Source organism: Cyprinodon tularosa, unplaced genomic scaffold (assembly GCF_016077235.1).
Source record: "Cyprinodon tularosa strain WSP-4 unplaced genomic scaffold, ASM1607723v1 ctg27, whole genome shotgun sequence".
Classification (NCBI taxonomy): Eukaryota; Metazoa; Chordata; class Actinopteri; order Cyprinodontiformes; family Cyprinodontidae; genus Cyprinodon; species Cyprinodon tularosa.
The window spans coordinates 2,142,382-2,164,290 of record NW_024038974.1 but is presented as its reverse complement, the minus strand read 5'-3'; the positions used below and the strand labels follow the sequence as shown (position 1 = coordinate 2,164,290).

General features: G+C 35.7%; 1 protein-coding gene across 6 annotated transcripts in view; it reads left to right on the top strand.

Annotated features, from left to right (window-relative positions):
• The window catches only part of atp11c (ATPase phospholipid transporting 11C), a 60,525-nt gene that overhangs the window by 27,457 nt on the left and 11,159 nt on the right, over positions 1-21,909 (top strand). For all 6 annotated transcript variants that reach the window (XM_038289511.1, XM_038289512.1, XM_038289508.1 and 3 more), the window contains exons 4-23: positions 3,620-3,700; positions 4,682-4,789; positions 10,428-10,556; positions 10,903-10,991; positions 12,690-12,740; positions 13,158-13,222; positions 13,309-13,390; positions 13,465-13,609; positions 16,066-16,263; positions 17,190-17,360; positions 17,611-17,807; positions 18,410-18,481; positions 18,572-18,645; positions 18,733-18,836; positions 18,937-19,118; positions 20,099-20,365; positions 20,847-21,018; positions 21,104-21,206; positions 21,306-21,451; positions 21,653-21,712. In XM_038289511.1, coding sequence (XP_038145439.1) covers positions 3,620-3,700; positions 4,682-4,789; positions 10,428-10,556; positions 10,903-10,991; positions 12,690-12,740; positions 13,158-13,222; positions 13,309-13,390; positions 13,465-13,609; positions 16,066-16,263; positions 17,190-17,360; positions 17,611-17,807; positions 18,410-18,481; positions 18,572-18,645; positions 18,733-18,836; positions 18,937-19,118; positions 20,099-20,365; positions 20,847-21,018; positions 21,104-21,206; positions 21,306-21,451; positions 21,653-21,712 — 2,496 coding nt within the window. The remainder of the gene's footprint in view (positions 1-3,619; positions 3,701-4,681; positions 4,790-10,427; positions 10,557-10,902; positions 10,992-12,689; positions 12,741-13,157; positions 13,223-13,308; positions 13,391-13,464; positions 13,610-16,065; positions 16,264-17,189; positions 17,361-17,610; positions 17,808-18,409; positions 18,482-18,571; positions 18,646-18,732; positions 18,837-18,936; positions 19,119-20,098; positions 20,366-20,846; positions 21,019-21,103; positions 21,207-21,305; positions 21,452-21,652; positions 21,713-21,909) is intronic.

Here is a 21,909-nt window from a genome sequence, read left to right as displayed (position 1 = left end):
GCGCAGCTACAACTCACACTATACGAGGTCTTAGTCCTCTCTCTCATGCCCCCTTTCCTGTCAGCCTACTGTCGAAAAAAACAAGCCACCAGTGATATAAAAACTCAAAAAAAAAAAAAAAAAAAATGATAAAACTTTTTGAATAGCATGATAAAACACCAAGCAAAATGATAAGCAATGGTAAAGTTTTATTGTTTGGCAGGATGGCAAAAAGATCGACTAAGTCATTAAAACAGAGAGATTTAAAAAAAATATGTAAGCAATTTCACCAGAAAGGAAACATGTGACCGCATTTCTGATTACGATTCCAAATAAAGCTGTTTTCTTTCACTTAGATGTACAGAGTTTTTTATTTAACCTTCTGGAGTTTAAGCTCTAGCTTTTTATTAGGTTATATATTAAAGTAAAATGTCCAGCCAATTGTGGAAAACTGCTGATAAAGTACTGCTTAGTAAGGCCATTGGCTGACTGTCTATGTGCTTGTGAATGTGCTGTTTATTTACAAAAATCCTCTGAAATTATCTTTATTTTAAGATGGATTCTGCTAGGACTATTTTCTTTCAGATAAAATTTTTATGTGTCATCTTGCCCAGATTGCCACTGCAAGCTCCCTCTGCACATAACCTTTATTACCAAAATTTGCAATTATGAGCAAACCAATTAATGCAATGAAACACAGCTTACAATTCCTATTTGAACAATAAAAGTGATTATGTTTTTAGTGTGAGAACCTTTTCAACTTTGAAATGATAATATTTGTCATGGAATGAAGATGAAAGCAGTCTTAGATTGAACATTTTGTACCCAGACCCTAAAAAAAGATCCTACCACCCACAATGTCTTTTTTTAGCTCTTTAGTATACTCCTAAGAAGTACCAAAGTAAGAATGCTAACTTTGGTACTTCTTTATTTCTGAAGGTTATTTATAATGCACAGTTTAAACAGCTGCTCCTAACTGAAGTGCTGTGGTTTAAAAATAGTCAAATGCAAAGGACGATCTAAAGATTGATTAGGATGCTTTAGGCTGAGCTGTGTGTGGCTTTCTGAATGCCTTATCACTTAGTTATTCTCTTTTTAGTCATTGTGGTTGTGGTTATTCCCCACAATTGCTTGACATATTTAAATACTTTGAAGTCTTCTTGAAAATTGGGATCCGTTATCTTTGAAAGTAATGCTGTACCTGCCGTTTGGTGTTAAAATGTTTTAGATTGACATGTAAAAATATTTTTTTATGTGAAGCTACATGTGGAGAAGTCAAGCAAATTTACATTTTATAAAAATAAAAACCAAGCAGAGCTAAAAGTACTTGTTATCGAGCTATAAAACATACCAAACATTACCTATTTTAGGCCCCTTAGGATTACCAACACTATATTTGGTAAATGTCAGAAGATAAAGTGTATTGTTTTATTTGTTATTTTTTTTTAAATTCAGGAATTACATTTCCCCAATTACATTTGAATAGCTTTCCAAGCATTTGTACCGGTAGTTATCACACTAAAAGAAAAATGTCTTCAACGAATATTATTGAAAAGCAGTTAAAACTTCTCCTTACAACTCGGTGACAGACATAGGTTTTGTCCTCACACATCATAATTGTGTGTATATGTATACGTGTGTGTGTATGTATATATACGTGTGTGTGTATATATATATATGTGTGTATGTATATATATATATATATATATATATATATATAATGACGATGAATTTTTTATGATATGTATTATTGATGCACTTATCTCCCAATACCATTAAAATTCTAGTTATTTGTTCATTTCAGGGTTATGTTTATATTGGTTTTGATGTGAATATAGAATGGTTCAGTAGGACCTTTGAAGAGTTTATAATTGCTCTGTTTTGATCCTAGTATTGTTGATGGTGAACTCTGACCATGTTAATCGGTTTATAACTCAAATGACTGGGGAGAACAATGCTTTGCTTAATTTAGTAATCCACCTAGCTTACAGTAGGTTGCAGCTTTCAGTACCTTGAAGCTGATACACGTGCATAATTTTTATGGATCGCGCTGCTTGCTTTGTTGAGTTTTGCTATATGTACCTACGGGAGCTTCATAATGTATAAATGATGAGTTTTCTTTCAGTTTTTTTCCAAACAAAGCAATCAGTTGATCTAAATATGGCTGTGTTACCACTGTGTCTTATCTGTTTAATTGAGATGGTTTATTCCAAAGATATTAGTATTTTCTGTTAGCCTGGGTGCCAGTCCGAACTTAGTCCCGCCCACAAGGTTTGAGTTCGGGGAAGTTCGGTCTGGCTCTGCTCCATAGTAGCGCGAGTATTAAAGCCCACTGTCAGGCGATCCAATCAAATTGTCAGGGCGGGCTTTATACGATGATGGACAGATGAGCAAGAGTAACGTTATCAACCACGTGACCAAAGCGCGCTTGGGTGACAACAATAATGGCTGCCGCTGGAGAGTTTGGGTGAGTAGATTCTGCTATTAGGTCTGTTCTAGAAGATATCGACAGCAAATTAATTTTAAAAGAGGAACAGAGAAACGCGATCAAGGCTCATCTTCTTATTCTAGGCGTGAAACTGCACGCTTTGATTGTTGTGGACAACAACTATGCCTCGCTTAAGATACGTCACGCACTCCGTTGCTCTTATTGGTTGTAGGTCTATCCAATTGAGTACAGAGGCATTTTTTTTCCTGGTTCGTTCGAAACACGCCCCATAATCACAGCTCTATGGAGCAGTATCAGACTCATATTCTGACTAGAATTGAGTCGGACTACGTCAGGCTAATTTTCTGTAAGAATGAAGTAGATTTAGCTTTAATCTTTGGACTTGTTCTGTCTGTTTCCTGTGAACAGGTAAATAAAACATTAAAAATGACTTCTGTGCTCCTGTTTATTTAGACGTTTTCCCATTTTATCTTCATGCAAGTGTGAGAAAAAAGAAATATGAAATTTCCCAGCAGTTATTCCAAGAATATAAATTGGTTCAGTAGGTCATGTCTGTGCATGCCAAATAAAACCGGCTCTGCAGCTAGAGAGGGGACTTGGGTGAGAAAAAGGCAGGTTTGGGGGGGTGTGAGTGAGTGTATCCAACAATGCAAAGTAAATGCATTACATGGTTTAAATTAACACAAAAACATAGAATGTATTGTTATATTACACAATCTAAACTGGTAAGAATCAATTCTGCTAATCATAGCTGCTGTGCATGCACACAATATATATCTAGATATCCCACTACACAGCTGAGGGGGCTGGATGGTGAATGGGGGGGCATAATAACATAACTTTGGCAAAGCTCCTTACTGGCCCTCTATGATGCCTTGGCAGAGACACAGAAGTGTTGGCATGCCTTTGGATTAAGGCACTCCATCCCAGTCTCTCTTGATTAAAAGTTTCTTAGCCCAGAACTTACTTTGCTTCCCTCTAAAATACAAATGTTTCCTTAATTTCTCTTCTTTTGTTAAAATATGTGATATAATTTACGAATCTCAGAGAAATGGGTTACATTCTGCATTCAAGGGGCTTTAGCCATATATTTTATACTATTACCACACAGTCTTCCTGTCGCAGAGATAACTTCCTACATCACAAGTTTATGATTGAAGACCTAAATTAATCTTTTCATTTGCCTCACAGGTGATAGTGGACACCCCTACAAGCCCAGTCACCAGTGGCCTACCTTTATTTTTTGTCATCACAGTAACTGCTATCAAACAGGTAAGACCCTGTCTAATGAGGCAGATCAGTGGAGATAATAGAAATGTTATTATGTCTCTATTGCCATGTCCTCATTTTCCATTGTTTTTTATTGCATTACACCCCCACTCGGTATATAAGACATTAAGTTCTGTTGCCTTTTTCTATAAACTGCTTGACTAATCTCTTTGGTATCAATGGGCTCTGCTGGTTAGCTACTATTGGGGCAAAGATGAAATGAGCTCCAGGGAAGTGTGAGTAATTGGAGAGGGAACAAGCCAGCCAGTTTATTAGAGGGATACAAATTATCAAGGGGAGTTTCTTTTTCTTTAGTTCTGTTGCTGCAATGTCCCAGTGTTAGATGTATTGTTTAGGAGTGGACCTTTTAGCTGGTCTACTGCTGGGACTTTGAAATATACAACAGTTGGTGGACTTCCCTGCAAAAATAAAAGGGAAGCGTTGATAATAGAGCTCCAGTTTTAGCCAGGGTTTGATGTGGGACTCCAAGGAGGTCTGCCTGTCTTCATTACTTTGAGTGAAGTAATTCCTACTGCCTCTCCTTATCCTCTCCCTGGAATTAGTCCTCTTTTTTAATCAACCAGACTTTCTCTTATTTCACCTTTCCCTGTTATCCCACATTTTGGCTGAACATCAGTCTTGGCATGAATAACACCCATTCTTCTTCAGCATCCCCTGTACCTTAATCAAAACTTTTCAGGGATTAACCTGATTGTATGCCTTGTATGACTGCATAATGTGCTTTACATTCTACCTGATGGTATCTATTTAACTGTATCCCTTTAAATAGCTCTTTTGGAAGGTTAACAGTACTAAGAAAGTTTACAGCCATTATTGTTCTGTTTTGTTTAGAAGTACAAACTTTATTCATTATTTGACTTGTGTTGATCTCATCATGCCGCTAGTAGTAATGACTCTGTGAAAGTTTGCAATTTTTACCTTGCTCAGCAAACAATATATTTCTGTTTTGACACATTACCACAGGGATATGAGGATTGGCTGCGGCACAAGGCCGACCGTGAGGTGAATGAGTACCCGGTGACAGTACTGGAGAATGGCGAGATGAAAAGAAAACAGAGTGAGAAGATCAAGGTAACATTTAGTACACGCCCCAAAGCCTAGATCAATAAGGGTAAATGAAACAATATTCCTGCTGACGCAGCCTGTTTAGCTTTTTAAATATGGGCTGATAATAATCAATATCACTTTGGTAATACGCAGTTTCTGTAGCAATTCAGTTCGATTTTATGCCAGCTTTAAGACTTTGATATGTTTAAGCCACTTGACAGCAACCTATAAAATCATTTAAGCCTAAGAGGCTGGAAAACCCAAGATAAACTCAGGTTGTGTGGACATTGGGCTTCATAAAAAGCTATACCAAGGTTTCAGGTAGAGATCAACCAAAATTTTTTAAGGCCGTGCCATTACTAATAATTTTGACAGCAGCCCAATTGATCAGCAGCTAATTTTTTTGCATTGATTTTTAGAACCAACATAGGTTTTCCTTCCTCCATTTACAAGATAAAAATGACACAATGATGAAAAATGTTACACAAGTTTTCATTTGAACAGGAATGAATCATTAAATACAATAAACAAACTAAACATTAACAATTTAATGCAAATTAAGGGAAATGGAAATCCAGACATTTCACATGATTTTAAAGCCTGACTGCTGATGCAATAATAAATCGGCCAACCCTTGCATGTATCAGCTGATACGGTTATAAGAAAAAACAAATCTGCCAAAAATGAAAGCTTGCCGATGTATTTGTCTAACTCTACTTTCATTTGGTCACAGCTTCAAGACTAATACACATTTAGAGCCTACGGTTATGGTCTAAAGTTTGTCTAATTAGATGTAAAGCAAAATAATGAAGTAACCAAAGTTTTCTCTGCTTATTTTAAGCATAGAATGGCATCTTACCACACATATGACTGTGCACTGCTTGTTAACTGGCTACTACTAGGGTCCCCTCATTTTTTGAATCAGAAAGATTATTATTATTATTATTATTTTTTTTTTTTTGTTTAGTGGCTAAAGCTAACTCGAGAGAAGCTAATGACTCAAGTGTTGTGACTAATTATTAAGCTAATATTAATATAACTTATGTAGCTTTATAAAAAGAAATAATAAATTGCCAAGTTGTATCATAGTCTAGGCAATAAACACTTACAAACTCCTACTAAACTTATTGGGTGTTTGTTTTTGTTTACCTTTCTTTAAAAATTATCAACATTATTTCTTAAATAATTTTTCCTTGCAAAAATTAAAACATGAAATAAGTTTTTAATGTGATTGCATTTGAACAAAATCATGAGCAATGTCCTTGCATGAGTCCTTAAAGGTTTAAGTTATGCTTTTTTGTTTTGATTAATACCTTATACAGGAGTTTTGTGTCTTAATTTATAATAAAGACTACTATAGCAAAAGTCTAATGTAGCAGCCTGCTCCACACATGCTACATCAGACTCTGAAGAAAAAAATATAATGAGGCATTTGTCTGCCTAAAAACAGCGTCTGAAATGAACACTTGCCACTTGCAACTGCATTTTTCATTTGGCGAATTAATGCAAGAGCACCATTCGCCACAAGATGAGTAAATATTTGGACCACAATTGCGCACTCAGAGAGCTTACCCACAACACCCAGTGATTTCACAAAAACAATATATAGTATACAGTTTGAGAAACTGAGCCTTCTGAAAGACAACATGCCAATGAGGAGGAGGGGGAGCGAGGATCTACAGCCTAGAGGGCTAAGAGAACATTTTTTGAAAAATAGCGCTTTTGGGAAGACTGTGTTTTTCAAGAGACTGGCTTATTTATGACGATGATGCTAGGCAAGGCAAGGCAAATCTATTTGTATAGCACAATTCAGTACAAACTTTACATGATTAAAATATAGGAAAATAAAATGGAATCAAAGCAATTAGGAAAAAAAAAAAATTAAATAAAAAATGCAGAAACAAAAAAGAATATTAAAAACAGTTAGACTAAAGAAAATAAAGTTGAACTAATGATGTTTTAGTTGAACTGTTTAACTAGAACAGTCGAAGGCAATCCTGAACAAATGTGTTTTTAGTCTTGATTTAAAGGAACTTTCCGCACTTTTACAGTTTTCTGGAAGTTTGTTCCAGATAAGTGGAGCATAGGAAATAAATGATGCTAAGCTAATGAGCTGCCTAGCGTGCATCATATGCGTGAAAGAGAACAGACACCATTCATTTGTCGCTGGCTGTCAATCTATGTAACTGGAGAGCATCAGTCAACACATGCACAGTAAACGCCCCATTGGTTGGATGTCCATGTCACAGGCTTAATATAAACAACCCATGCCACAGCCACTATGAATGCGCTAAACACTATATCAACACAAACACACAAAGATGAAAATATTGTTTTGCACTGCCCATGCAACTGGAAGAAAGGCTATGCTTTTATTAATGGACAATCTGATGCTGTTTGGGAATGGTTTTATTTAGACCATTTCATCAAATAAAAGTATTTTGTACGTTTTTGAATGAAATGTAATGACATTCTAAACTACAACTTTATTTAATAAAAATAAATTACCTTTTACTGTAACCTTGTTTTTAATGTAACATAATGTCTTAGTGATAAATATGTTCTTTAAAAATATGAGAGAAAATTATTATTTTTTTCTGGCCCAGTAAATAATTTCTCTTCCGGTCCATTTGGCTGGTGAGTCAAAAATTTAATTTCGAACACTGCCTACAAACGTCTCTTACTGGACTGTAAATATCAAGCACAAGACATTCTAAACCACCAGTATTTAAAGGTCATCACTATAAAAAAATCAATTAAATTATTTACCAAAAATATTACATCTACCAAGCATCTAGTTTGGTGAAGAAAAAAGTAATAATTTTACATAAAATTGTTCTGTATATTTTTATTGACTTGAATTAATACTAAAATATTCTGCACCAATAGGAATCGTAGGTTGAAGTCATTGAAGGTCCCAGTAGCTCCATCATAGCATAAGAAATGGCTACTTCTTGGCATAATATTTCTCAGATCTAATAAAAGAAATAAGAAAAAAGGGAATAAAAATGAGGGTAAACATTGATCAAGCTTTTGATTATTGGTGCTAACTTAACTTGGTGCCCTTTGAAGCCCAAACCCCTGTAAGTGTTTTAATACAGTGCTACTGTATATAGGACATATTGTCACCACAAAACAAAATGTTCACTAGATTATCACTTTTTAGGGGATTAAGGTTTCTTATGCACCTCACTGTGCACTACAACAAATTACTCAAATGTAGCAACTTCAGGCTGAATATAAAAATAACAGATACAGGAAAAACATTTAGCTGATATCCAAATAAGAACCTGTGGCATCTAATCATTCTAAACATTTTATGCAATGCAAGTGAAGTGATACATTGAAAGGTGACATTCCCAACAGCTACACCTGGCATGGCTTGTTACCGAGGTATACATCAGAACAACTCACAAATGGTTTAGAAATGTTTTATTCTAAAGTGTGGGTTAACTAAAAAAGTATTTACATTAACACATGTTTGCTATGCCTACAGATATCAGTGAATTCACTAAAAGAAATCAAACCAAATCTCTAGCAGCTTTTCACAAATATTCATATATTTTTAAACATAATAAAGAGGAAAAAAATCATATAATTTTGTCATATTTATGATTGAAGCTTAGAGTTCTTACAAAAATGTACAACTATAACTTGGGTGCATCAAAGAGGGACAAGAAGTTGAGTACAAAGAGCTGGTTTACCTCTTTATGATATGGTGTTGAAATAATTATCTGATCCTAAATGTCGATAAACAAGGGAGGTGATTGTAAATTTTAGAAGGAACAGGAACAAGTTGAATCCTGTTACTATCGTGGGAAAAGAAGTGGAGGAGGCGGGGGAGTATAAAAACACCTTGGTGTTCACCTGGATAACAATCTAGACTGGAGACACAAATGTGAAGCAATCTACAAGAAGGGAAAGATGACCTTTAAATGTTGGTGATTTAGAATGTCTTGTACTTCCTAAAGAAGCTTAGGTCTTTCAGCCTTTGCAGCAAGATGCTACATATCTTCTATAGGTCTTCTGTGGAGAGTGATCCCTTCTTCCATCCTCTGCTGGAATAACGATATTAGTTAGCTAGTGATAGGGCTGGGTATTGTTAAAAAAATTTCGGTTCCGGTACCAATACCGATACCTTCACTTCGATACCGGTTCCTGAACAATACTTTTTTCGATACCAGTTTTATAATATCAATTCGAAAAAAAAGAAAATTACACAACATAAAAAAGTACAAATCTTGAGTTTTATTTTAAGCTCTGTTTTTCCATTTACATTTTTCCTCTTACATAAAAAAATAAATAATTCAGTGTCTAATATTCACTGTTACATTGTGAGGACCTTTTTACTTAGCAGTTTTCCTTTAGAAAAATTACCATGTCTGACAAACAAGCCCGTTGAATGGGATCCTACTGACAGCGCACCGCTGGTATGGGGGGGGTCTGAGCGGCTCCGACAGAAATATTGAAGGCAGGATGAACTGACTGCACTGATTACGTTTTCAGGTGGATTTTCCCACTTAAAAACATAATAAAACTACTTTATTCCCACTGATCACAGCAAATATAGCTGCAAGGCAAATAAAGGATAGAGTAGCTCCGCCCAACGCGCGTCTGACCCACTTTGCGACCGCGCAGCCAGAGCAGCAAAGCTTCTTCAGCAGCGCGTCAGAAGCTGGTACAAGCAGCAAAAAGGAAGCAGCAGACGAGATTTTGCTGCTCTTGCTGCGTCCAGTTTGAAAGCAGCATGATTCACTCCGCTCTGGCTTTGCTCTGCCCACGGGCTGCTGAGAGGAGGATGGTCGCGCTGGCTGCGGTCCGCTCTTCTTGCAGTCAAACACAGAGCGACTTTCTGCTCTTAAATTATTTCCGTGCACGATGTATTGCATTGTGCACTATTAGCATCAGTCTTAATAAAGTGAAGCCGCACTTTTGACCTGGGGGGCATTTTAAAGGGGTTCCGCGACGCTGCAACCAGTTCACAACAGATACACATGAACCCTGGCTGTAGGCGTGACCACCTGTGTATTTTTCCTGGATGACGCAATCACCTTAAGTGTTCCAGCCAATCACCGAAACTTGGTACCGAAAGACGAGGCATGTTTCGATACTCTGTAGAACCGAAGCATTTCGGTCGGTACCATAAAAGTACCGAAGTTCGGTACCCAGCCCTAGCTAGTGATATAAAAAAGCTCAACAAGCTAATGAAGAAGGCCAGCTCTCTTCTAGGAACTCCTCTAGAACCTCTGGAGATTATTTCACAAAGAAGAATACTTCCTAATGTGAAAAAAAAGATTATGGACAACTGTGAGCATCTTCTTCAGAAGATTTTTAACCAACAGAGGGTCTTCAGTAAATGGCTTCTCCAGATCTGGTGCAAGATGGACCACTAGAGAAGATCCCTCCTGCCTACAGCTATCAACACCTACAGAACCTGTTTAAAAAATAACCTATGAGTTACTGCAACATTTAATTTCCATTTGGGAATAATAAAGTATTTTTGAATTGAATTGAATTAAACTCTAAAACCCTTATAGGTGCTGTACCATAATTTTTGTGTACCTACTCTTATGTTTTAGCTGTGTTAATTTTCTTTATTGTCTGTTCTACTGTGATAGGCCATTTTTCTTAACTCACTCTTATCTTTATCTGTTGACTGAAGGTTGGAGACATTTTGGAAGTAGAAGAGGATGAGACCTTTCCCTGTGATTTAATCCTACTACAGTCCAGTCGAGAAGATGGCACATGTTTTGTTACAACAGCAAGTCTGGATGGCGAGTCCAACCACAAAGTGAGACTCACGGCTCTCTATCTCCAACTACCTTTTAATCCACATCTCAGACCTAAAGTTTAAATTTTAATTCTTAGAATTAGAGGCAGATAACAGTCATCAAAGTTCTTGAAAAATTTGAATTATCTGGTTGAGACAAGCTTCTTTTAAGTTTTTTTTTTTTTTTTTAGACATGTTGCTTTACTCCGTATTTTTACCTTTCCTGTTTTTGTTACAGCCTCTCAGTATGTTTTATTTGCACACATTTCTTCTTTTTCGTAGTGAGATAGAGAAAATTAAGCAAGAATTATCATTTGACCTAAGTCAGTTTTCACAGTTTTTATTCTGTCGTTGTTTTACCTTCTAGACACACTACACAGTGCCAGATTTAGAGAGTGATCTGCAATATCTTAATGCCACCATCGAGTGTGAACAGCCTCAACCTGACCTTTACAAGTAAGTCACTCACCATGGGGGTCACAGCAGATTAACACTGCCAGCGTATGATGTCTGCACTGTGTTGGATTTACACAGTGCTGTTTGAATGTTTGAAAATAAGATAAAGATGACACATATGGAGTTGAAACCAGATATTTCAGTACATCTGATATAAAAAATGTGTGAACATTTTATATCTCTGTCTTGCAATAAATCAAATCAAAATGTTCTGTATTAGGTCTGTTAGGATTAACAGAGAATATTTCTCTTTACTAGATTTCAGAAAATTATTTGTAACTTAATTGCAGAAGCTTGTATCCTTGGTATTTTGCACAATTTTCCATTCAAACCTTATAGTTTTGGTCAGCCATGTTGACTTTCTTTCTCTATATTGGTTTGAATTTTAACCAATTCCTTCTTATAAAATTTATGTGACTGAATCATGTTTTAGGATTTTTGACCAAAATAGAGTTTTATCTTTGCTAAGAATTATCTGTGATTGACCTGTAACTTCCTGGCTGAGTTCTACTGATGGTTCTTCAATATTTCATGTAATTTTCTCTCCTTGTGATGCAGTCTACTTTGTAAAGGGAACTCACCCTTCTTGCAGGGCAAAAAACAGTCACAACATAATACTACCATTTCCCTATGTTACAGTTGGAAAAATGTTCTGAAGCTTGCAAGCTTCCCTCTTTTCTTAAAATACCATCCTTTTACTTAAAATTTAGTAACTGTAATTAGAGCCAATCATCTTCATTTCAGTTTCATCAGAACAGAGGGCATTTCTCTAGACATTAAAGTCTTTGTTTCTGTCTTTTTTTATGTATGAAAACACATTTATCTCTTGGACACAACCTGTGTTCTTCCTGAATGGTATAGTACCTGTACCAGTGCTCTTTATATGTAGATATAATTGTTTGAACAGGTGAACCTGGCAACCACAACATCATGTCAATCCTCTTGACATGATGTTGCAGAAGTAATCAGCATGTTTGAGGCATTTCTTACATGGCTGCATTTAAAGTAAACTCAAAAGTTACGGTTTAATCAGAAGCTAAGAAACCCATGATATCATCATCTGTGGGGAGGTTCAAATCACATAACGAATAACAATATTAATGTTTGTAAATCCTTAAGTTTAAAGTAAGAAAAAAAAATCATTTTTAATTGTTGCATTTAGCAAATAGAGACACTTTTTCATACCCTAAATGACTAGAAAAAGGAAGCGTTAGGTCTGTTTTAATGTCACGGAAGGAAGTGAGAAACAATGGTTATGTTTTTATATGATGCACTCACACAGTTGGAGTTGCTGTTAGGCTTTCCACCTTCCTACTTTTGCCACCAAATCCAACAATGTTCATTGTGTTCATAAGCCCCCAAAGGGCTGATCAAAAGAAATTGTCTTCAGAAATACCTTTCTTGTCCCTGGCAACCTTTGCAAACACTAACCTGGCTTTTTAGATCTTAGAGTAAAGGCTTCCTCCTATTTTGGTAGCCTTTAAACTGAAAGACATTTATTTAATTTATGAGTTCATTTGGACTTTAGCAAATTGTTTATAGGCATAATAGGCTTAATGTACATATATTTTTGTTGTTTTTTATTAAGTTGTTAAAAATCGTTAAAATATATCTCATATTCATTTAGTGAAATTTATACAGCGTATGTAAACATCAGTTTTGAGCTTTTTAATCTAAGTGCATGATATTCTATTTCAGGTTTGTCGGCCGTATGCACATCTACAAAAACAGTCAGGAGCCTGACATAAGGTGAGAGCTCCGATGCACAGCTATACCAATCCACCTCAAATGGGAGCAAAATCAAAAACAGCCCCTTAAGTACCCATTTGTTTCCCTTTGCATTTCTAACAAATCACTTCTCTATTGATCATTCATTGCAAACAAGCATTAACATTTAAACGGGCTGGCAGGGGGTCAGTCACTGCTTCCAAAGCACTCCCACTGGCATTTTTTTATTGACTACATTGTATTAGACTCAAAGAATTCCCAATGTCCTTTTGAAGATCACTGGGACAGGTCGAAACCTGGACCGCAGCCTCACTGTCACTGCTTATGTTAAAACGTATGCCCTGCCAGGTTCCCATTTAAAGAATAGAGGCTTATGTGGATTGCACAGCCCCTGAATCACTGCAGAAGTGTATTTAATCAACTGATGTGATTGTCCAGATCTTTAGGGCCAGAAAACCTCCTGCTGAAAGGGGCAAATTTGAAGAACACTCGAAAGATATGTGGTGAGTCAAATCAAAGTAGTGAAACTGGATGGTTTCTTCTCCAGAATGCTGATACTTTTTTTATGTCTTTCTCTCCCTCTCTCAAGGTGTTGCGGTTTACACTGGAATGGAGACAAAAATGGCTCTTAACTACCAAGGCAAATCTCAGAAACGGTCTGCTGTGGAGAAGTACGTTTGTTTCAAGACACTGATTTAGACACATATGATTTGCTGTTTGTTGTAACTCAAATATTCTCTTTTAGGTCTATCAATGCTTTCCTTTTGGTTTATCTTTCTATCCTGGTGAGCAAGGCACTTGTGTGCACCACACTTAAATATGTGTGGCAGAGCAAGCATGATGAGCCATGGTACAATGAGAAAACACAGAAGGAGAGGGAAACTAATCAGGTGAGATTAGTTTGCTTTTTTAAATTTAAACATTAATATAAATTCTGTCCATGATTTTAAAACTTGAAACATGAAGTTATGTCACTGAGGAATTTCTGCTCCTACAGCAAATCCTAAACAGGTGCAGTTAAATCAGAAGAGTACTTTAGGGCTGGATATTCTGCCAATTGCAGATTAATTTGATCAGTTTTGGGTTGCACAGCCACTCCAAATAATAATTTTGGAAGGTTAAATTCTACGTACAATTTTTCGATTGAAGTTTTCTCAAATTGTATCTGAAATACTCAACATTTTCCTATGCCAACCTTCTGTTTATTTCTTCATTCCTAGTAACCCTAATGCCTTGAGTTAAATAAGTAGTACTTGGCAAGCTAAGACTTAATCATGTTTGAGGCGGAAAGCTCTCTTAACAAGATGTTTTAGTTTCACTTCACCTTCTCAATGTGAATTTTAAAACCTAAGCAATTATCCGTTTCTTTGTAGGTTTTTATTTACTGTGAAACCTGCTGCATATTTCCTTTTTAAACCTCAATGTGGGGGTAGCTGATTTTGACAGAAAAAAAAATTGGCTCAAAACACAGGGCACAGATTCATGAATATGCAGCTGCTGTAGGTTTGTTTCATGACATCGTTGTTCTAAATGGTGCTGATTTTACTTTTCTTAGAGAGGTTGACCCAGAGTTCATAGTCAGTATGCGACCAATTACCCAATATATTATTCCTAATATATGTAAATTGTCTTAAAACATTCAAGTCTTTATATTTTCTTTCTGACTGGTAATATTTAAAGATACTATAGTTTGTGAATTTCTGCTGTAAATATAACAAACCGGTTTGTCAAAACATATATATTTCTGTTACATACAATAAACTAGTGGAAGGTTGAAAGTAGAAATTCTATAGAGGTTTGCAGTTGGTGGTGATTATTATTAAATATATTTTTTCTTTGGTTTATTGGAACTGGACTGTTGTGGTTTTCATGCTGCAATCCTATTCCATATTACCATATGTACTGCAGTACTCTTTTAAATCAGGCAATTATGTTGTGAAATTAAATTTCAGATTTAATAGCTTTCTATAGAATTCATATAAATTAGCACAACTTTCATGGATACTGAATTTTAATGAGTCTTACAAGTTAAGTTCTCTAAATAAAATCTATTTTCTGAACTTTTAAACCAAACCTGAATGTTATCTATTACTGTAATTCTTGAATAATTAATAGAGGGACACCTCTAATGTAAACTTTAGCTCAGGTAACATTCAACATTTCATAGTGCAATATATTTATATTATTTATTGCATTTTTTATAGCGGTTTGACATTATCAGCGTTAATGCCAGACTCTTATCAGGCGATAAACAAAATAATGCCGTTAATCTATTCTCAAAGTTGGGTTGGGAGCTGGGTCTAATGATGACTTTTTCACCTTGATATTGTAGCGTGTTTGCCAGCAGGAAAGTAACTCACGCTGAAACCAAGGTTCAGTCGCGATGCTCTCCATTTATGCAATAAAAAAAAAACAAAACAGGAAATGCTTGTTCCTTTATAAGCAACTGCTGAAACATTCTTCCGATGGTACCAATGCCAACACTTACAACCTCCAGAACATAATGTTAGCTTAGCATGAACAAACTACCAATATAGACAACCCTTTTAAACACAAAACTAGGATAAAATGGTGATTTTTTTCCCCATCTTGACATTACTCAGCACCCCTTGCTGCTAGTCAAGCCTCACAGGACATTACAGTGACTGCCAGAGTGACTGGTGGAAAAGAGAGAAATAGAGCCTGGACTAACTGACACAAAGCTACTGACTGTAAACAGTTCATCATTACCTATTATTTAGGCCTGCAGTGAATTAATATTTATCTGAATAAACACTTATTAAACACAAATACATCTTATTGAATATTATTTATTTTCATCACCAGTTATTTTGAAGCAGTCTGTGATGCATTTTGGAAACAGGAGATGAGCTCCTTGTCTAATGCGCCACCTGGCTTGAGAAACCTGTTCAAAGACATATTTTAACTTAGTTAGGTAGCACACACATATTCTTATTTTATTTTATTCTTACCCTTATTTTATTCTTATATAGTATTTGTAATTACAATCTTATTTTTTTCCCTCTACTGTAAACGTTTGCACTGCAAGAATAAATGTTCCCACAAAGGGATTAACAAAGTAATTCTGATTCTGATTCATGAAGCGTTTGGCAGAATTCAAATGAGCCATTTTAATCAAGATTACAGTGAGATTAATCTAGATTTAAAAAAAAAAAAATTATGTATACTCACCACTAGTTTTTTTAACTAAATATTAGTATAAGTAGTTATAGTTACAGTCATTGAAAACTACAATTGTGAATATTATAGAGGATGCCCAATTTGAAAGCCATTGAACTATATGACTCAATTTGACTTTGTTCTTTTTTTCCATTTTATGTCACAGTACCTAAAAATGTTCACAGACTTCCTTTCCTTCATGGTGCTCTTCAACTTCATCATTCCGGTGTCCATGTACGTCACTGTTGAGATGCAAAAGTTCTTGGGGTCCTTCTTCATTGCATGGGACAAAGATTTCTTTGACCCTGAAATCAAAGAGGGGGCACTGGTCAACACGTCGGACCTCAATGAGGAGTTGGGACAGGTCAGGCTGGAGATCAAATCGCAAGAGGCTTTTAAATGAAATTTTTTCCCCCCTTGATGCTGATGTAAAATATACATGTATAAACCAAATTGGGTAAATTCATTCTAGTTTTAAAGTGCTTATTGTGCAGAGTATTGTACCTCTTGGCTCTGAAGCTTTTTATAGATTTAAACAGGGACTATAAAAAGCTGATATTTTATCTGTTTGATCAGTGGATCTACTTTCTTTAGATAAATCCTGCAGTTAATAGCTTCCCAGCTACAGTTCGAAATGCTCTGTGATAATAAAAAAGATGCATGATGTGTTATGTGTGCACACTCTATCACTCCTTTAATTTTACACAAACTGTAAATATTTTTAAGTGTAGTTTATCTTTTTATGGAAGCAAAGAATTGTAGGTGTTCTCTTTCAGGCCGGCTGGCAGTGTACTAGGATAGGTAGAGGAGTTGCCATGCAAATTACGATTAGTCAAATTGTTTTTCGAAACCACAGGAATGTTTTGACAGATAAATTTGCTTTTAAAATTATCACCTTTAAAAAAGAAACTCTTTATGCCTTTTGACCAGTAACCATTCAAATTCTAATTTGCATTAAGCTTCCTCTCTGGATTTTATTTTTATGGAATAAAATGCTAAATGTTCCTAAATTCACTGAAGTCTTAAAATGAAAAAAAAAAAAAAACCTGGACAAAATCTAACTTGGATTATGTGAGATATGTTATTGTAAAAAAAAAAAGAAAATAGCAGCAGATTTAAACCTTCCCTAATTTTAGTTTTTTACAACTCCAAATAACAGAAAAAACTGCACCCTTTGAGCAGTTGGACCTGAAATGTTATAATAATAATAAAGAAACGCTTTAAATTTTATGAATGCAGTCTAATTCTTTGTTTCTGGTATTGCTTTTGCCCCCATCATATTTCCTGCAGGTGGAGTATGTCTTCACAGACAAGACTGGCACGCTGACTCAGAACAACATGGAATTCATAGAGTGTTGCATCGATGGCTTCCAGTACAAGCATCGAGATGGGAGATCAGAATTGGATGGGTTTTGCGTCACAGATGGACCTGTAAACAAAATACAGGAAAAAGCTGGCAGAGTGAGTGTTGTGTTGCCCCACCATCTGCTTTAAGAAGTCACACAAGCATTAACATATGGCCATTACATAGCTCATTTGTTAGAAAGACCCTTCATAGGTCAGCCATGTGTAGCCTCTTTGACATGTCAACATATGTAGTGAACATGCGGATTAAAATGTGCATATGATGCACACAAATGTAAAATGCTTTTTTTGCACTTATTTTGAGAAGAAGTGTCTTATTATAGCTTTTTTTTTTTTTTGTTCCTAGGAGAGGGAAGAGCTATTTCTTCGTGCCCTCTGTCTGTGCCACACTGTCCAGGTGAAAGAGTCTTCAAACTACCTAGATCAGATTGACCAGGTAGATGGTTTAGGGGGTGGCGAAGAGATCCTACATACACCGCAGACAGAGAGGGGCTTCATAGCTTCTTCACCCGATGAGATTGCTCTTGTAAAAGGAGCCATGAGGTAAAAAAGAAAGCTTTTGTGAATTTTTAAATGCTAATCAATCTATTGTGAAAGAGAAAGTTTGTCATCTACAAGTGCATCTCTGTGAATTATATATTTATAAAAAGGCTCATTCCTTTTATTGAGCTCCCACAGAGTGATAGATTTTAAGTTTGTATTTGAATGAGTATGGCTTACAGTTAATGAAATCCCAAAATTAGGTATCTCAAAGAGAAAGTAATAAGAAGGATTATTCTTCAATGGGCTGCAGTTATCTCTCTTCCATCCACTTATTTTCCCAGTAATTTGCCCTGATACATTTCTCTGTATGGACAGCTTGTGTTGTTTACCCTTCTTTGGGATTGTGTCTAAAGTTTTATCCTAGACGGTCATCAAGTCAGTAATCTTCCTACTGACTGGGGAGGGCATGGCATAATCATGGCAACATATATCAACATTGATAATCTCTTTTCATTTGTCTTGGGAAATGTTCAAATTTTCTTTGAAATTGAATTTAAAGTGTTTAATAATCTGAAGTGTTAATCATCAAAATGAACACAAGTTAATGTGTGAACTGACGACTGAGAAATTACATACTTGCTGTTATCTGTCTCTATTTGCAGGTATGGCTTCACATTTCTGGGCCTTGAAAGTAAAAATATGAAAATTCTCAACAGGAATAAAGATGTTGAAACGTGAGGCTTTAACAGCTTTAAAATCTCAGCACACATTTGTTGATGCGATTCTAGTGATTTTAATTTTGGACCTTTTTGTTCTCCTTTAAGGTATGAACTACTTCACGTGTTAAACTTTGACCCTGTGAGAAGGCGAATGAGTGTAATGGTCAGATCTAGTACAGGTGAGCCTTAGACAGGTCTGATTCATTGTATATTATATGTTTATACTTACTCTGACCGTGTGCGTGTAATTGTTTGTTTGTGTTCAGGTGACATATTGCTTTTCTGTAAGGGAGCAGATTCTTCCATCTTCCCTCGAGTCAGACAGGAGGAGGTAGAGAGGATACGTATGCATGTGGAACGAAACGCAACAGTGGGTGCAAAACAGATGGTCTATCTGCATATCAAGACTGTCACTTTTTAAACAGAAATTGTGATGTTTTACTAATTACTTTATTTTTCTCTTTGTTCAGGATGGTTATCGCACACTGTGTGTGGCCTACAAACTTCTCAGCCCAGAGGAGTATGCAAAGGCAGATGAAGAGCTGAAAGAAGCAAGATTGGCTCTGCAGGACAGGGAGGAGAAGCTTTTAGCTGTTTACAATCAAGTCGAGGCTGAAATGACTCTAATAGGAGCAACTGCTGTGGAAGACCAGTGGGTGTTATTTCACATGCTGTACTTAAACAAATATAACTGAGTCAGTTCTGATGCATTTTTTCTTTATCAAAATTAGTTTTTATATAGGATATTTTAAAAGTTGTAAATACCAGCACTGAACATAATGTTTTGTAACATTTATGGGTTTCTTCTGTTGATTATCTTTGTTTGACCCCTTTATAAGCCCTGTATCAATTTACACTGCCACCATGTGGATTATTCAGTCCTCCACAATCAAATATTTTCAAACTATTAAGATATTTGTTTTCATTTGAGCACTAGTATAGAGCAATAATACATACATTTTTATTAAGAAAGAGCCAAGAAATAATATCATAACCTGGCTCACAAAGCATAGGAAGTCCAATCCTATGATGAGAATAAATAATACATCTAAAAGAAAAATATTTGGGACAATTATGAAAACAAAAATGTCGATTTATGGTCATGGATTTTCTGATTTAATATAAACGGATGAAAGAACTAAATAAAAACATCTAACTATTTCAGTTAAAATCTAAATAAGTGCATTAGAGGAAAACAGATAAGGATAAAAAATCCTTTTGTCCTAAAATAAAAAAAGAACCATTATTAATGAGTCTCGTCTGATCCAATCTATTGCATTTAAGACCACTGCACTAAAGGTTCATACATTTGATCCTAAATCTGTTTAATCAATTATTACAAAACAATGAATTGTTTTGTAATATATAATTTTTCAAGCCTTTTTGCACTAAAATCCCAACAATCCCAATGATTATCTCCACTGATCCTCTAAGACCAAGACACAAAACACTCTTTTTCTCTCCGTATATTTTAAACCAAAATTAAAGTTCTCTAAATAGTAATATTAATATGCTGTAATATAAAGGTGTATCCTGTTCACAAATTGAATGGATAAAACTAATGTTTGACTTGTTTTTTTGCTGTGAAGTGAAATCATTCTCTTCTTCTTTTTTTTTGTCTTTTACCCAAAGGCTTCAGGAGGAGGCAGCACAGACTATGGAAGCTCTGCAGGGAGCAGGCATGAAGGTTTGGGTGCTAACGGGTGACAAGATGGAGACGGCCAAATCCACTTGCTATGCTTGTGGATTATTTAAGAAAAACACAGAACTGCTTGAGCTAACCTTGCGCACTCTAGAGGAGGGAGGAGGGAGGCGAGAGGATAGACTTCTTGAACTTCTACTGGAGTACCATAAGAAAGCTTTTCAAGATGCCCCACCAGTAAGATTAGGAATAACCAGGTTGGTACTATGCCGTGACAAAAACTAAACTTTATAGACAAGTTTCCCAGCCAAAATATGGAGCTAGATCACTGACAGCTTGCTTTGACATTGAGAAGGAGAATTAGCAATATAAATGTAACCAAATACTCAAAAGTCAATCTACATTCAACTTTATTAACAATTAGTTTTATTACAAAAAACAGTTTGTAAAGACAATAAAAAGGTGAAATGTGTATCTGTATTCAGCCCCCCAGAGTCAAGTTGTTCTAAGGCTCCCCTTTTAATGCATTTACCTTCAAGATTTCTGATCTACAGTTGAACACAAGTTGGTGTTTCAATCTCTTTTAAATCTTAAATAAATATCCTCAGGTTTGTACTTGTGCAATAAAGTGAGAAAATGTGAATTATTTAAAACGACTTAAACATTTACTGAGACATTTTCAAATAAGGATAATGTTTCTTTTAGGAGTTCTAACTCATTCCTAATTCTGTGTTGTAGGAGTTGGTCTGTAGCCAGCAACGATTATGGTTTTATCATTGACGGAGCTTCTTTATCGATGGTGCTCAGCTCTGAATCCAACTCCAGCCGCTACAAGAACCTCTTCCTGCAGATTTGTCTGAACTGTACTTCTGTGCTATGCTGCCGCATGGCCCCTCTGCAGAAAGCTCAGGTCAGGTTATTTCATTTAACTCCATTTATCACTTTTGCAGTGGGCCTTTTTTAAAACATAACTCTCTGTGTTCCTCCATCTTTAGATTGTAAAACTGGTGAAGAACTCTAAAGGCAGCCCAATTACTCTCTCCATTGGTGATGGAGCAAATGATGTCAGCATGATTTTGGAAGCTCATGTTGGCATTGGTAAGAAATCAGTTTAAATGTGGTGAAGGTACCCGCTAAATCTAAGTTACTTTTGATAATTAATAATTTTTTTGTTTGTTTTAAATATGCTTTTTTCAGGTATTAAAGGTAAAGAAGGTCGACAGGCAGTAAAGAACAGTGATTATGCTATCCCCAAACTCAAGCACCTCAAGAAACTTCTGTTGGCTCATGGACATCTTTACTATGTTCGCATTGCGCATCTGGTGCAATACTTCTTCTACAAGGTAAGAAAAAATGATATTTTTCCTTTTTATTTTTCTGATGACTCACTGCTTAACTTCTATTTATGCAGGGTTTGTATTTACCAAATAAATGGGATAATTAATTGACCAATTGCCTTTTTTTCAAGGATTTTTATAGAAGATAAAGCATACGGGTAGAAATTACACTGTATTTATGACAATGTGTTTATCTTTTATCCACAGAATCTTTGCTTCATCTTACCTCAGTTTTTGTTCCAGTTCTTCTGTGGCTTCTCCCAGCAAGTGAGTTTTTTCATAGCAACAATGAACTTGAGAAAATGTGCCAAGCATTAAAGGTGACTGAGCCCGTTTCCCCTTAAATAACCCTCTCCCATTTACCCTGTGAAGCCTGAAAGTGATGTTCGTGTTCTCAGATATTTATGAATTGCATGACTAAGAAAGGTAAAACAGAATTTATGGGAACAGCACAGAGCACTTGT